Source organism: Mandrillus leucophaeus, unplaced genomic scaffold (assembly GCF_000951045.1).
Source record: "Mandrillus leucophaeus isolate KB7577 unplaced genomic scaffold, Mleu.le_1.0 Scaffold282, whole genome shotgun sequence".
NCBI classification, from domain to species: domain Eukaryota; kingdom Metazoa; phylum Chordata; class Mammalia; order Primates; family Cercopithecidae; genus Mandrillus; species Mandrillus leucophaeus.
In genome coordinates, this window is record NW_012102943.1 from 1,901,907 (window position 1) to 1,917,605 (window position 15,699).

Below are 15,699 nucleotides of genomic sequence, written 5' to 3' on the forward strand. Positions count from 1 at the left end.
GCCCGGCCTGAATTTTTTATAATAAAATGTTGAAAGGAATTAAAGCAGAATTACATGTGCCTTTAAGATTTAAAATTTTGCTTTAGAATATATCTAAAACATCTTTTAGTTATTATTTATAAATATGTGTCATCATTAAAGAATGTTTTAAATTTTCATTTTATTATTATATTATTATTGTTGTTGTTGTTATTATTATTATTATTATTATTATTATTTTGAGACATTCTCACTCTATTACCCAGGCTGGAATGCAGTGGGGCAATCTTGGCTCACTGCAACCTCCACCTCCTGGGCTCAAACAACCCTCCCCCCTTAGCTCCCCAAGTAGTTGGGACGACAAGTGCCTGCCACCATGCCCAACTAATTTTTGTATTGTTTGTAGAGATGTTTCTAGAGGTGTTTCGTCATGTTGCCCAGGTTGGTCTTGAACTCCTGAGCTCAAGTTATCCACCCGCCTCGGCCTCCCATAGTGCTGGGATTACAGGGTGAGCCACTGCACCTGGCCTAAATTTTTATTTTTTTTAATTTTATCTTATTTTATTTTAGTTTTTGTGTTTTTGAGATGGAGTCTTGCTTTGTCGCTCAGGCTGGAGTGCAGTGGCACGATCTCGGCTCACTGCAACCTCCGCCTCCTGGGCTCAAGCAATTCTTCTGCCTCAGCCTCTGGAGTAGCTGGGATTATAAGTGTGCGCCACCACGCCCAGCTAATTTTTGTATTGTATTTTTAGTAGAGACGGGGTTTCACCATGTTGGCCAGGCTGGTCTCAAACTCCTGACCTCAGGTGATCCACCTGCTTCGGCCTCCCAAAGTGCTGGGATTACAGGTGTGAGCCACTGCTCCCAGCCTAAATTTTCATTTTAATCTGTGCCCCTTCCCTCTCCATCTCTGGAGCCCATCCACCTCTCCCTACAGGCACCAGCTCTGGGGTATCTGATGCCTGCCTGTCTCTAAACTTCATGTACAATTATGAGAGCCATAAACAATTCAGGGGACTCAATGTTGAGTCAGAAATATATGCACCTGGCAAACATTCAGATGGCACTAGGATTCATAGTGAAAAGTGAGTCTCCTCTCGTGACCCAACTCCCCCAATTCCCCTCCCCAGAGGCGCCCCCAGTGCCTGCTTCTCTGTATTCTTCCAGAGAGATGTATGCCATATATAAACTTAAATACATCCTTTAAAAAAGTACTACGCATACTGTTTTGCACTTGGCTTTTTCACCAAGCAACATAATTTGGAGATGACTCTGAACGAGTAGATACATAACTGCCGCATTATTTTAGCAGCTGTGCCATTTTCCATTGTGCGGATGAATCGTCATTCACCGAGCCAGCACGCCCCTGCATGGACATTTTTAGGCTGTGGTGCGGGGAAGGATGTGAGCCCTGTCTTGTGAGAACTTGCTCTTGACTGACAGGATGCGGTCCCAGAGTCAGCTCGAGGACTCAGGCCCTTCCTTCTAATAGCTCAGGGGTGCATGCTGGGAGCCCTGGGCTCCTGGGAGCTTTGCCTCTGTTCTGGGTAAATGGGGTGTGAAGAGATGACAGCTCCTCAGCAAGCCAGAACACAGGGACCCTGTCACTCCTGCCTCTGGCCTCCGTGCTCCATGATCTCCTCAGACTTGGGAGCAGAGCAGGATATTAGCTCAGGCAGCACTGAGTGAGCACCAACTGCATGCCTCCTGGAACTCTCATAACAAGCCTGCAAGTTCAGGGGTTTCATTTTCATTGTCCAGGCAAGGAAAGAGAGGCTCAGAAAGTCCTAGCAACTTGCCAGAAGTCACACGGCTAGTAAGTGGCAGAGATTGGAGCCACAGGCTTTCCATGACTTAGGCCTGCCCAGCAACCAAACAGGGTTTCGGAGAGGGGAGGGCACTAAACTCTGACCTAAACAGGCATCTTTCGTGTTTAAGCCCAGCCCCGTTTCAGTAATGCCTGAGGTCTATTCGGACTCAATGCAGTGAGCCCTTGTTCACCGGCACTTGTCAAAGCACCTGGCACCTGGTGTGTACCCAGTGACTGTCTGGGAGCGTGGGGTGTTGGATATACAGGGGAAGGGAGAGAGGGAGGGCGGGCCTGGGCAGCAGTGTGTCCCGCTGTAACCAACTGCCTTGCACTGCCCACAGTCCGACTCCATGACAGCATCTCAGAGGAGGGACACCACTACCTGATCTTCGACCTGTGAGTTTGGCCCCGCCCTGGGATGTGCCAAGGATGTCGGGGCAGCCTAATCAGGGATGGCCTCACTGGACCTCTTGGGCTGAATTCCCTCTTGTGGTCCAGAGTTTCCCCAAATGTGGTGGGCCTGCCACCCAAGCAGTGCAAGCTGACTTTCCTAAAACACCAACAAACACTTTTAGCTTTCATCCCATATTTATTTTTGCTTCTCTTCTATTTGTGGCCAGTGATGCTGGTTTTCCATTTTCAGTGGCAATATAAAGTTTCCTTCTGGAATATGTTTAATTTTTTTTTGAAGAGTGTTGATTCAAAGAGAAGCAATAATGAAATGTTAGGCCACAGTAGTTCCTGGTATGGCAATGAAAATTAGTGATGGGGCCAGTCTCATTGATAAAAAATAGCCCTTGAGATATGAACCATGGGGGAGGCCATAGGCTTCCTAATGAGCCTAGTGATGTGCTCTGAGTGTCCCTAACCTCCAGACTCCAGCCTGGGTTAGGTGGGGAAGAAGGGCCAGGGATGGAGAAGGAGAGGGGACTGGAGTCAATGGAAGGGTGCTCTGGAAGATGAAGGGGATTGCAGCAGGGGACACCCCAGTGACCCTGGGGCCCCCCCTTTTGTGGCTGAGGTCCTGAGGTCCCTGGTCCCCATCCTTAGCTTCTTGGAGACTCCTCCAGATGAGGCAGCACCTGTTGCCTCTATCGGAGGGTTGATTCCGTGCCTGTCTCCCTAGGGTCACTGGTGGGGAACTGTTTGAAGATATCGTGGCCCGGGAGTATTACAGTGAGGCGGATGCCAGGTGAGTGTCAGCTGCTGCCTGGCAATGGCACCTGGGGACAGGGCACTCTTGCCTGCTGTCAGCTTCCCAGGGGAGGCCTGTGCTCACACCACCGTGACCCCTTCCTCTCTCTCTCCCTAGTCACTGTATCCAGCAGATCCTGGAGGCTGTGCTGCACTGCCACCAGATGGGGGTGGTGCACCGGGACCTGAAGGTGAGCAACCCACCGTGGGTGTGGCTCACCCTGGGAGCCCCTCTCTCCTCTGCACGTCCCTACTCCTGCAGAGCCGGACATGATCAGAATCCCTTTAATTTCTCTGTGTTAGGCTGGCAGGTGGGGTGAGTGAGATTATTTTTGCCACTGTTCAGATGAGGAAACTGAGCTCAGGAAGGTAGAGCATCTGTGTTTGGCCCCCTGCTCTTCCAACTCCCAGCCCACGTGCTTTGTGCCAGGATGGGTGAGCTGCAGTTACACTGTCATGATTGGCTACAGTGGGTGGGGAAGAAGGCAGGCTGGGTCCAAATCTCAACCAGGCCACCTTCTAGCCATGCAGCCTTTAGTAGCATGACCTTCCTGAACCTCGGATTCTTTACAATGGGGGTTGCCATAGCAACCTCTGCAAAGGGTTGGTGAGGATGTGAAATGAGATAGCACAGGGCCTGGTATACAGATGCATTATTAGTCTTGTTCCTGCATCTGTGGCAGGCCAGGGGAGAAGAAAACCCAGACTCTAGTCCCGTGCAGTTCTCCTTCCTTTTACCTGAAGGAGATTGCAGAGTCTAGGACTGGCACCAGCTGCACGGCCTTGCCCCTTCCTCAGGGACTTCATGGATCTCTGCTACTGAGCCCCATGGTATCAGTGGCTGGTAGTTCATATTGTCTCCATTTTGCAGAGCAGGAAACTAAGGCCTAAAGAGTTCAAGCAGTTTGCCCAAGAACATGCAGTTCAATTGTCCTGAGCTAGGGTGGGGGAACTCTGGCCTTCTAACCCCAGATCCTGTGACCTTGAGAGTCTGGTGCCAAAAGGCCACTCTATCCAGCTCCTACTTCCTCACCAGCCCCTTCTAGGGTGACCCTGCCAGAGGTCCATCAAACCTCTGCTTTTTGTTCTTCAGTGACGGCAAACTCACTTCCCACGGGGTAGCCCCTTGCACCACTGGGGGACGCTGTTCCCTGCTGGACAGGCTTTGCCCTGAACCTCAGTTCTGAGGTTTAGAACCACACAGAGACCAAACCTCCAGCTTGGAAGAGCCCTAGAGGGACTCCAGCAGCTTTGTTGTAGCTGCTAAGTCCTCTGCAGGGTGTACCCACCCCTGCCACAGTCCCCCTGGAATGTGATTTCCAGGCCATCCTCATCCTGGGCACCCTCCCTGGGAATGCTTCCACTGGTCTGGGTCCCTCTTTGGGGCACAGTGCTCTGAAGAGAGCCCCTGCCCCTCTCTGACTGTCTTGGGCAGGCCATGGCTTCTCTCCCGAGCCCTAGGCAAGCTCCCTGTGGCTCAGTCTAGATGAGACGAGTGTGCATTCGAAGAGGGTCTCCAGCCAGACTGCAGGGCGGCTCTCCCAGAGCGCCTGTTCCCATTATAGCTGCAGCCCCTGCACTGGAGGAGGAAGGAGGAGAGGCAGCCCAAATTTAGGCCACTCTGGATACAATAATTAGTGACACATTCATCAAATCAGGGCAGGACAGCTACTGAGACCCAGGACATGTTAGGAACATTGTCCCCAGAGGACAAAGGAGGCCTTTGAGCCAGGCGGAGGGAGCTATATTTGTTTGGGTCCAGCCTAGCTTTAGACAGGGAAAGGTCAGAGGTGGGGCCCTTCAGAAGTCCCACTGGGAAGGGGATCAGAGGAGGACTTAAAACCAACAGTCTTCAGAGACTCTGAGCCCCTCTGCAAGCAGAAAATAGGAGTACTAACATTTACCAAACACTTACCGCAGGCCACAGCGAAGTGCTTACACAGATTATCTCAGTTAATCCATGCACCACCTCATAAGGTAGGCATTTTTCTCAGAGGAAACTAAAGCTCAGAGAAGTGAAATAATTTGCCCACATGTCATGGCATAGAGGTGGGCAGCACTGGGATAAGAAACTGGGACTATCTAAATCAGCCCACACTGTTAGCGCCCCCTCCATCCTGAGTCCCACAGTGAAGGGACCAGCAGGAAGTGGAGGAATTCTGGAGGCTGAGCCAGTGCAAAGTGGCAGCCTCAATGCCCCAGAGGCCAGGTGTGGGAACTTCCCGAGTCAGCCGCTGCCCCCATGTATCAGCCTTATCATCTTTCAGCCTAGAGCAGTTAAGATAGAGTCAGACTTTGCCTCGATTCTGGCTCTATCCCTTCCCAGCTGCGTGATCTTGGCCAAGTCACGTAACCTCTCTGAGCGTCAGTTTTCTCATCTTCGTATACATGACAAATACTGATTAAGTGCCTGCTGTGTGGCCCCCCAACCTAGGTGCTGGTGATACAGTGGTGAACAGGACAGATAAGTAACTCACATCCCCTGACAGATAATGAACAAGCACATAGACAGATGGGGAAAATCACTGCAAATAGTGATGAGATCTATGAAGGTAACAACAGGAGCAAAGACAGAGGATGCCTGAGGGCTTCCCCTCTAGACAGAGTAACCGTGGAGGGTCTCCTCCATGGGGTGACATGAGACTGAGGGCTGGGCAAAGCAGAAGGGCCAGCTTTGTGAAGCTTGGGGAAAAAAATTAGAGGAGGAAAACGAAGCGAAAAGGCCCTGAGGTGGAAACAAGATGGACTGTTTCAAGGGGCGTAAGAAGGCCTCTGTGGAAAATGTAGGTAATAATACCTACCCGAAAGGGTCATTGAGATGATACATAAGATGTTGCACACAGAACATTTAACCAGAGGCTGGCATATAGTAGGGGCACAATCAATGCTGCTGCTGCTGCTACTGCTTCCTTATTGTGGTGGTGACAGTACTACCCCGCTCTCACCTCAGTCCGGCCCCAGACCCTGAAGTGGGGAGGGAGGAGTGGCCGATGGAGAAAGGGCCTTTCTGTTGTAGCGGATGGAGGTCTTGCCACAGGGTAGTCCTGTCTCGTGGACTGAGACTCAGGAACCTGAGGCGGGGCTGGAGATGAGAGCAGGGGCCCCGGAGGGCCGGGCTGTTCTTCCTGTGAGCCCAGGCCCCCAGAGGTGAGGCTCTGAATCTGCTGACTGTCTCTTGGCGCTTTCCTCCCCTTCCTCCCTCTTCTCTGGTCCTGACAAGCCTGAGAATCTGTTGCTGGCCTCCAAGCTCAAGGGTGCCGCAGTGAAGCTGGCAGACTTTGGCCTGGCCATAGAGGTGGAGGGGGAGCAGCAGGCATGGTTTGGTAAGTGGGGTGGGCTGGCAGGAGTGTTGGGGGTCAGCACCCATTTGTGTTGACACACCAGCCTCTGGGAACCCCCTGCCTGAGTGGGTATGGCTGGAGATGCTGTTGGGCCAGCCGGGGCTGGTAGAGCAGAGGCTCTGCCCCATCTAGCCTCTGAGCCAGTGGGCAGCACCCATCTGTGTCCCCAGGGCCCAGGCATGGGAACCTACGGGTTTCCACAGGGCTCCCTGGGGCCCCCTCTCTCCTTTCCTGTCACTCCCCTCTGCCATCTCTCCTCCCCGAAGGGCTCCCTGTGGTTGAAGGCCTTAGGGAAGTTTCCACAGAGCTGCTCTAATAGTCTAGGTGCTTGAGATTATTATCCTGATTTTAAAGATGACGAAAAAAATGGCAGGAAACTTGCAGAAGGTCAAGAAAGTTTAAAAGGGGTAGACCAGGACTTAAACTCAGACGATCCAGCCTGCTTTGTGATTTTGGTATAACTGGGCCTCTTTCAGCTACCTGGGAGTACTTTTCAGTGGGCAATATTGAGACATGGTTAAGAACCAGAGTTCTGGGTTCAAATCCAGACTCTGCTACTTATAAGGTATGTGACTTTGGCTAAGTCACTTCACCTCTCTGTGCCTTCATTCCTCATCTGTAAAATGGGGATAATAATTGTATGTTCCATAGGAGTCGTGTCAGGATTAAATGTGACCAGGCATGTGATGAGCTCAGCCCAATGCTTATAGTATATACACTCAGTAACTTGTAACTATTCTTAAAATTACTTGTTAGAATACCTTGGGTGTCCATTATTTCAATTGACCCTCTCAACAACACTGGGAGGCACTTAAGATAGAAATCCCTAATCCTTCATTTGACAGATGAGGAAATAAGGACTAGAAGATAAAGAGACTTACCCAAGGGGCAAAGTCAGTTAGGACAGGCCTCCCGACGTCCCATGACCAACTTCAACAAGGGAGTGCAGAGTGGGCCAGGGTTTAGCTCTCAGCCTGGGGCTGACATGGCAGGTGCATTTCATCTTGAAGCCACCAGCAGTGGATCGCTAGTGGCTCCTGGAAGAGTGGCGCTGAGAAGCTTATGATCCCGAGTCAGGACCCAGTAGGAAGAAGCTCTGTGACTGATTACTACTGGCTCTGAAGTGGGAAGTGGTGACAGGTGTGCTAGGTAGTTGTGGGTCTGATCTAGAGGCTTTGCTGGCTCATCAGGCTTATGTCTTGGGCCGACTGGGGTTGCACAATACAAGCCCAAGTGCACCTGAGGGGCAGGGGCTGTTTTCCCCAGCTCCAGAGCAACCCTCATCCCCTCTTCCAGCAGGATCTTGCTCCAGGTTACTTACGAGACAACCTCTGTGTATGTGTCTGCCTGTCTGTGTGTCTGGGAGCAGGGTTTGCAGGGACTCCTGGATACCTCTCCCCAGAAGTGCTGCGGAAGGACCCATATGGGAAGCCTGTGGACCTGTGGGCTTGTGGTGAGTTCATCCTAAGGCCCTTTAGTGCCCCTGGCTGCACCCTGGCCTCTGGGGCCCCCTCTCTCCTTTCCCATCACTCCCCTCCCCCCATGTCTCCTCCCCACCGTGGGTTGAAGGTTCTCTGATCCTCTCTCCAGGGGTCATCCTGTACATCCTGCTGGTTGGGTACCCCCCATTCTGGGATGAGGACCAGCACCGCCTGTACCAGCAGATCAAAGCCGGCGCCTATGATGTGAGTGTCGCTCCTCTCTTTAGCCCCCATCATCCTCTGGTGCCCTTCCAATGAAAGCCAACGCCAAGCCACTCTCTAGTTCTGGTGCAGGGGTGAACCCCATGGGGGCATGAAGGCTGACCAGGGCCAGGTGGTTACCATGCTGTGCCTAATGGTTGGAGATTTATCCTGTGGGGCCCCAGAAGGCAAGAAGCAGCACCAAAATGGAGTGAGGAGTGGGGGAGAGGCAGCCTCCCAAGCCAGGGTTTCTCTCTTTCTCTCTCATATATACAAATAATAGCTAACAATTCTATAGCACTCTTCTGAATGTTTTACACATATTATTACGTTTAATCCTCACACCAATCTATGCCATAGGTACTGTTACTATTCCCATTTTATATACAGAGAAGCTGAGCTACAGAGAGGTCAAGTAACTGCCCAAATCACATAGCTAAGAAATGGTAGAGGTGGGATATGAACCTAGGCAGTCTGGCTCTACCATCCATGCTTCTAACTACCAAGCTGTATTGATTTTATGCAGATAGCTATTAAGCTCTGTGCTATATGTTTTATATTGTATTTAGTTCTCATAACATCTCTAGAGATAGCTCAAGGGGTCATGTGACTTACCCAGGTGACACAACCCAGGAGGCAGAGCCAGGACTTGAACTCAGGCCTTTTGATTCTGAAGTCTGGGCTAAAGCCACTGGCTGGCTGCTCTCCAAATAAGGCACAGTCTCAGAATGATGGATGGAGGGAGGCCTCCTTTCCCTCCACTGTGTTCTGATATTTACGGGGCCAGGGGGCCCTGCCCCTCCCCTGTAGTGAGGAGCCCCAACTCCTCCTGGTGTGGATGTCCGCGTGGATGGGCAGCAGGACCCCTGCCTGCTCCCCTGCCAGTCAGGGGCTGGGGGATCGCAGGGGTGGCCTGGGGCAGGCTGGGCAAACCTGGCCTCTCTGCCCCTTCCAGTTCCCATCACCAGAATGGGACACCGTCACCCCGGAAGCCAAGGATCTGATCAATAAGATGCTGACCATTAACCCATCCAAACGCATCACAGCTGCCGAAGCCCTTAAGCACCCCTGGATCTCGGTGAGCCTCCCTCAGCAGGACCTCTCCCAGGAGCCCCTCCAGACCTCATGGTCCAGGCCCCTACAGAGTACTGGCCCTGCCCCTGGCCCATGGGGCTGAGAGGGCTTAATCCAAGAGACTGCCCCTGCTGTGGTTCTCAGGGGTAATGTGGAAACGAGGAGTAAGTATTCTGGGTTGGCATTCAACTGACTGTGCTACTGGCATTGAATGTCTGGTGCCAGGATGCTAAACACCCTGAAACATCCCCTAGAGCAATGGATTGTTCTCCCCAAGATGTCAACCACACCTCCAATAAGACGCCCTGCTGAGTGGTACCCTTGGGTCGCCTGTCTTCCAGCCTGCCTTCCACTCACAGCCCTCTCCCCTACCTCCTCCAGCACCGCTCCACCGTGGCATCCTGCATGCACAGACAGGAGACCGTGGACTGCCTGAAGAAGTTCAATGCCAGGAGGAAACTGAAGGTAACAGGTCCTCACCCTCCACAGTCCTGGCCATGGGACTAACTCTGCCTGGGTCTCTACAGAGGCCAGGAGACTCGCTCACTAGTTCTTTCTTTCACTGATTCAATAAGCATTTATTGAACACCTGCTGCATGCTGGACAGCAGGCTGGGCTTGGGGAGTGAGCGGTAAGTGACTGAGCCCTTGCTCTAGTGGAGAGGACAGACAAGCTCCTGGGGTGTTACGGGGCAGTGGTGAGTGCTGTGCCTGGGCAAGCCTCAAGGTGGTGGGAGAACACAGCAGGACAATGGTATTCTGGGTCTGGAGCTAGGGGCGTTTAAGCTGAGACCTTGGAGGAAAAGCAGGTATTAACCAAGTTAAAGTCAGAATGGGAACGTGTGGCCAGGTGCGGTGGCTCACGCCTGTAATCCCAACACTTTGTGAGGCTGAGGTGGGCAGATCACCTGAGGTCAGGAGTTCGAGACCAGCCTGGCCAATGTGATGAAACCCCATCTCTACTAAAAATACAAAAATTAGCCAGGCATTGTGGTGCATGCCTGTAATCCCAGCTACTCAGGAGGCTGAGGCAGGAGAATCACTTGAACCTGGGAGGTGGAGGTTGCAGTAAGGGAGATCATGCCACTGCACTCCAGCCTGGGCAACACAGCGAGACTCCATCTCAAAAAAAAAAAAAAAAGAAAACAAGAATGGGAACGTGTTCCAGACAGAGGGAACAGCCTGTGCAGAAGTTTGGAAGTGTGCCTGACCCCTTAGGGGCACCACAAGTGGTTCAGAGTGGCTGGGGAGAGCTTTGGGGATGAGATGTGACTGAATATGAGACCTTCATTGGGGAGGGGCCCCAGCTGCCAAGTATTGTGGAGGAATGGCTGAGGCACTCAGATAGTGATCGTGGCCCCAGTGGAGCTCAGTGGGACCCAGGTGGGCCCAGAGCTTCACATTCTTGCAGGTTCTGTGTGCTCTCAGGGTGGTGACAGCTCCTGGCCTGGCCTTTGCCAGGCACTAAGGGGACCCTGGCCAGTGGAACAGAGGAGTCATCAGCACACTGGGGATGATGAGGGAAGAGGCAGAGGCCCCAGCTCTTGTGGAACATCCTTACCTGCCGCTCCCAGGCCTGGAATGGAGGCTCAGGATGGGGACACAGACTAAGGGGTGGTGGCCAGCATGATACCAGGAGAACTGAGTCCCATCCCCATCCTGCAGTGGAAGCTGTGTCACAGAGGAACTCTCAAAATATCAGAATCAGGGATTCTTAACATCATAAGCAGTGGGATTCAGACGGTGTCAAGTCAGGTCTGAATCAGCTGGCTCTGGAACCAAAGGGGCCATTGACCCCCAGCCTGCTTGTTGATGGAAGAGGCTTTCTCCACATTGAGGGTCCTCCTGGATTCTCTGAGCTCAGGGGACATGGAGGGATGAGCTAGTCCTGGAGCAAGATGCTCTCAGCATGGGGCAGAGGGCTAAGAGGTGGGGACACAAGGTCTACTATTGTTGCCCAAGCAAGAAAAGTCCATCGTCTTTAGGAGCCTCTGCTGGTAGGTGTCCCTCGAGTTAAGTTCATCAGCTTGGGCCAGGCCAAGGGGTCCATTAATATCTGCCCCTAGGGCGGCCTTGTCCTAGGAGCTGTACTGGCTAAAGCCTAGCTCACCCCGACTTCTCCAGGGGGCGAGGGATGGGCTCTGGGCCGGGTTTCGGGTTGGGACAAATGGAGGGGCTGGGCAGAGGCTTTGGCTTCCTCTCTGAATGCAGTACCTGCCTCTCCTTCCCCATGGCCCTCCCGTCTCTCTGTCCCTCCTGTGTCCCTTCACTCTGGCCTCCTCTCCTACTGCCCTCTTCTTATCTCTTGCAGGGAGCCATTCTCACCACGATGCTGGCCACCAGGAACTTCTCCGGTAGGTGGCAGGACCTTGGGGTCCCCAGTAAGCCCTGCACCAGTTCACTGGGGGCACTGTCCTGTCAGATATTTGGATGCTCCCAGGTCACTGGGCCTGAGGAGAGGGAGTTGCAGAGGACTCTGTGACTAAGGGCTTAGCTCACCTGCCCTGGCCTGTGCCCAGAAGTGAAGAGGGGTCAAACGTTAGCAAGCCCAGGGCCCACCAGGACTGGTTAGAGATTTAGTCTGGCTCCCCACTCCTACAGCAGTGCTGGGGTTCTCAGGCCGGACTGCCTAGAGGGGAAGGCTTCCGATTGCAGGGGGCTGAGGTCTAGGTGGGATGGAGCCAGGTCCAGGGAGTAACAATATTGCCCACCATGATTGGAGCCCTGTGCTACGCAGTCCCGTGCTTCCACTCAGGTGGCCTGCATGACAAGGTAGCAGAGGGGATGCTGGGGGTGCTGCCATCCCTATTTTTGGGATGAGGAAGCAGAAGCTCAGGAAGGTGAGCTCTGACTTGTCCCAGGTCGCATGGCTAGAGAGGCAGAGCCTGCATTCAGCACAGGTTTGACCAACCCCAGAGCAAGTGCCCTTAACTGGGCTGGGTCACCAGGGAGTCGAGGGCAGGAGCGTCCCAGGCCCTTGGCCAAACGGGGCTGGTTAAGGCAGGGAGTGCCCAATCACCTGAGGCATGTGGCTTCGCAGAGAGAACGGGAAGGGATTATTGTCAGGGTTTAGCAAGAAGCTCCTCTTGGCACATCAGAGAGAGCTGGGGCCAGTGCCCGCCAGAGGCTTCCTTCTGGGGGAGCGCAGGCCACTGGCAGGCAGCAGAGCAGATATAGATAGCAGATAGAGTAAAGCTCACCCGAGGGGCCCTCTGACTGGGGCTGGGGCCAGCCGAGAAAGCTGCTGCAGATTTGTGGCCAGCACCACAGCAAGAGGGCAGCTCTGAGAAGGGGGCAACCGACTGCATTGAGTGGGTCCACCTGCCCATGTAACCAGTTGGGAAGAGTGAGACCCAGAGGTGGGCAGATACTAGAACTTCTGACTGGGCTTTTCCCACCTCATTAAACTGCCTTCCCACCCTCTCCCTGGACAAGGATCGTGCCATTCCGTCAACTGAAAGATGAGCTACCTACACAGTCAGAGTCTTTTTTTAACAACTGAAGCACCCTAGAGAACTCTAGTCCTGAGCTCACAAAATGGCGGCCTGTGAGCTGGATTGAATCTGTTAATATGCTTTGTGGAAGTAGAGGTGTTTTAAAAAATTTTTCAAATGAGTTTCTAACACTTAAAAATTAGGAAATTTCATAGAAAACTCCAGATTGCTCTCGTCTCTTGAAAAGTAGATGCTGTGGCCTCACTGGACCCACAGTCCTGTGACAGTAGGCTGGAGCTGAGAGGGGCGTCCACCTTGAGGCTCAAGGAGAAAGCACTCCCCCTGCCCCACCACACATCCTAGTCCAACCCCCCAAAGCCTGTGGCGAATGGACAGCCATTCCTGTCAGCTTCTGGATCCAGAGGTGGCACCTGCCTTGGTTTGCAAGTAGGGAGCTTGGAATGAGAACCTTGAAGGGATCATAGGTGGAAATGTGGGGGTAACTGGGAAGGTAACCTGCCATGAGCCCCATGCCTCAGAGCCCCTGAGGCATCAGTGGCTCATGTGACTCTCCTCCTGACTCCCCGTCTCAAGGCCACCAGGAGAAGTCTTATCATGGCTACCATTTCCTGAGCATGTGTGGCATATGTGCCAAGTGCTGTGCTAAGTACTTCGCAGATACCTTGTTGCATTTAAGGCATTTGCTTAAGTCTGAAGCAGCCGGATGCCAGTGGGCAGGGCTGGACATTCAGGCCATTTCCTGGCTGATGCCTACTTCCAGGGCTCTGGCCAGGAAGTGAGGAGGGAGGTAAGGGGAAATGACAGCAGGGGAGGCTCCCAGAGAGCTGTTGCTCTGCTTGTCCCGGCCACCCAGGCCATAGCCAGAGCCAGCATGGGGCTCTGGAGTCTAAGGTTGGGGAGGTCTATATGGCCTGAGGAGAGAGGCAGGGGATAGGTGCTTTGGCAGGGTGGGCCCCAGTGGGGGCGTCTGCTTCTTGTCACCCGTCAGACGCAGCCTGCAGCTGTCCAGAGTGAGTAGGCAGGGCTGACACATGACCTCCGCAGCAGCGTGGGGCTAAAATTAGAGAGGGCCAGGGCCGGGAGGGCGTGTCCAGCCTGGGGCCAGGCAGCCAGGCCTAGGGTTGGCCACCGCCAGCACGGTGGTGACGGGAATTCAGAGGGAATCCCCGGGCTGAGACAGCAGCCCACAGTCCTGGGACGTGTTGGACACCTCCCTCAACCCATGAAGCCAGAGGGTTATGCTTAAGATTGCTGAGAAGGCGGGGAACCCAGGCCCACCCAGCGGGCGACTGGCAGTCCCTGGGCTGCCAAGGAGGAAGGAGGAGGAAGAGGAGGAGGCCTCCCCCAGGATCACTGGGCCGGCTCTGCTCCCTGTGGTCTGCCCTCCGGCTGCCTGTGGATGCTGCTCTTCCTCGCCCTGTGGGCCCTGGTGCCCTGCCTGGTGTTGTTAACCCTCTACTTTTTCTCCTCCACAGGAGGGAAGAGTGGGGGAAACAAGAAGAGCGATGGTGTGAAGGTAAGCCCCTCCAGGAGCCTGGCAGGCTTGGCTCTGGCAGCGTTTCTGCCAACAGAGACCGGCTTTCAGGCCTGGAGCAAGACCTGGGCCTTGCTGATGGTGTCCTGGGCAGACGTGGGCCACATTCATGGCCACGCTGTCTCCAGACCCAAAAGCTGGGCTTCGGTGCCCACCGTCACGCCGTGACTGCTGGAGGCAGATGGGAGAAGGGGGACTGGAGGAGGGTGGAAGTGACAGTTGTGCTGGGGCTGGGGCAGACGCAAGGAAAGGGGCAGGTCAGAAGGAGATTTCTGTGGTTCTCCAGGGCTGGAGAGCTGGTGTGCAAGAGAGGGTGCAAGGAGATGACAGAAATGGTCATGAGGGGTGACCTCCGTCCTGCCTATGTATGGGCTGGATGGGGCCCCTGCCCCCCTGTACAGCTTAGTCCCACCCAGAAAGCTCGTGGAGGATGGACAGCCATTCCTCTAGGCTTTGGGTTCCAAGGTGCCCCCTCCCGCCAAGGCCTACTGGTGCTGGTTCAGTGCCAGAATCCCCTCCTGGCTCCAAGGGCCTGCCCTGTCCCACCCCTAGAGCCCGAGTTACCCTGCAGTCCCTCCACAACCTGCGGTCCTCCTTCCGTCTCTTCTCTCTTCTCCCTCTGCTCTCTGGGGCCTGGTCCCCTGCTCTCTGCAGTTCCCTCCTCCTCTGCCACTCAATCTTATCCTCTCTTGAGACCCTGCCTTTTTCTGGGCTTAGAGCCCTGCCTGACTAGGGCCCCAGGGCTGGGGTGTGCCCGGGACATTGGAAGGTGTGGGATGCTGTTTGAATACAGCCAGGTGTGCTGGTGGCTTGATGGCTTTGTTTAAAGAAGCATTTATGGTCTCTGGCCGCTGGTTTTGGTCTGTCAAGGTTGCATGGGAGGGAGTCTGGGCTAGATGTCCAAGGCCAGGATTGGGTCTCCCCTCTGCCCTTAGCCTTCTCCTCCCAGCTTGAATTTTCCCATAAGTACAATGAGTGGGGTGTGAATTTGATGATCATTTCCAAGATTGCAGCTTTAAAAACAAACAAAAAAGGCAAGAAAATCCTACCTAATTATTCTCCCTTCTCATCTTGGGTGCTAGAGAAATGCATAATTATTTGGTTACTAGTCCAAGACAGTGGTTTTCAAATTGAACTCAGATCCCAAAGGTACTGACTGGGGAGGCACCTCTGGCAGTACATGGAGTGCAGTGGGATGTGGAAGGTGCCAGGTTTACATGGTTCTGGGCTTCTCATACCCACTTCAACCAGAACATGACCATGGTGAAGACAGCCCTTGGGCTTGCCTGCAGCTAGACCTTGACTGGGTATTTACATTCCCTGAGCCTGTGCTTCTTCATTCATGCAATGAGGTTAAAAGAGGTCTCCACCTCCTAAGGCTACTGGTGAGGATTAACTAATACAATGCGCGTTGAGAGCTTAGCATGGTGCTGGTATAGAGCTTAGCATGGTGCTGGTATGCAATACACACTCGGGAGATGCTAGGCACTATTATTTTTCCTCCATTTTATGTATTAGACTTTTGGGTAAGATTTCTCTTGAAAACAAAGTTTTCTCAAGAATATTTGAAAACCACAGATCTAAAGTCAACTTAATTTATAGTTAATAGGCACTCATTTCAAATCCTGTAA

At 53.3% G+C, this 15,699-nt stretch overlaps 1 protein-coding gene across 3 annotated transcripts in view; it reads left to right on the forward strand.

Moving 5' to 3' along the window:
• The window catches only part of CAMK2A (calcium/calmodulin-dependent protein kinase II alpha), a 70,866-nt gene that overhangs the window by 30,832 nt on the left and 24,335 nt on the right, over positions 1 to 15,699 (forward strand). For all 3 annotated transcript variants that reach the window (XM_011985361.1, XM_011985363.1, XM_011985362.1), the window contains 10 exons: positions 2,131 to 2,185; positions 2,916 to 2,981; positions 3,102 to 3,174; positions 6,204 to 6,306; positions 7,694 to 7,777; positions 7,915 to 8,009; positions 8,962 to 9,084; positions 9,462 to 9,545; positions 11,391 to 11,433; positions 14,010 to 14,050. In XM_011985361.1, the coding sequence (XP_011840751.1) occupies positions 2,131 to 2,185; positions 2,916 to 2,981; positions 3,102 to 3,174; positions 6,204 to 6,306; positions 7,694 to 7,777; positions 7,915 to 8,009; positions 8,962 to 9,084; positions 9,462 to 9,545; positions 11,391 to 11,433; positions 14,010 to 14,050 (767 nt within the window). The remainder of the gene's footprint in view (positions 1 to 2,130; positions 2,186 to 2,915; positions 2,982 to 3,101; positions 3,175 to 6,203; positions 6,307 to 7,693; positions 7,778 to 7,914; positions 8,010 to 8,961; positions 9,085 to 9,461; positions 9,546 to 11,390; positions 11,434 to 14,009; positions 14,051 to 15,699) is intronic.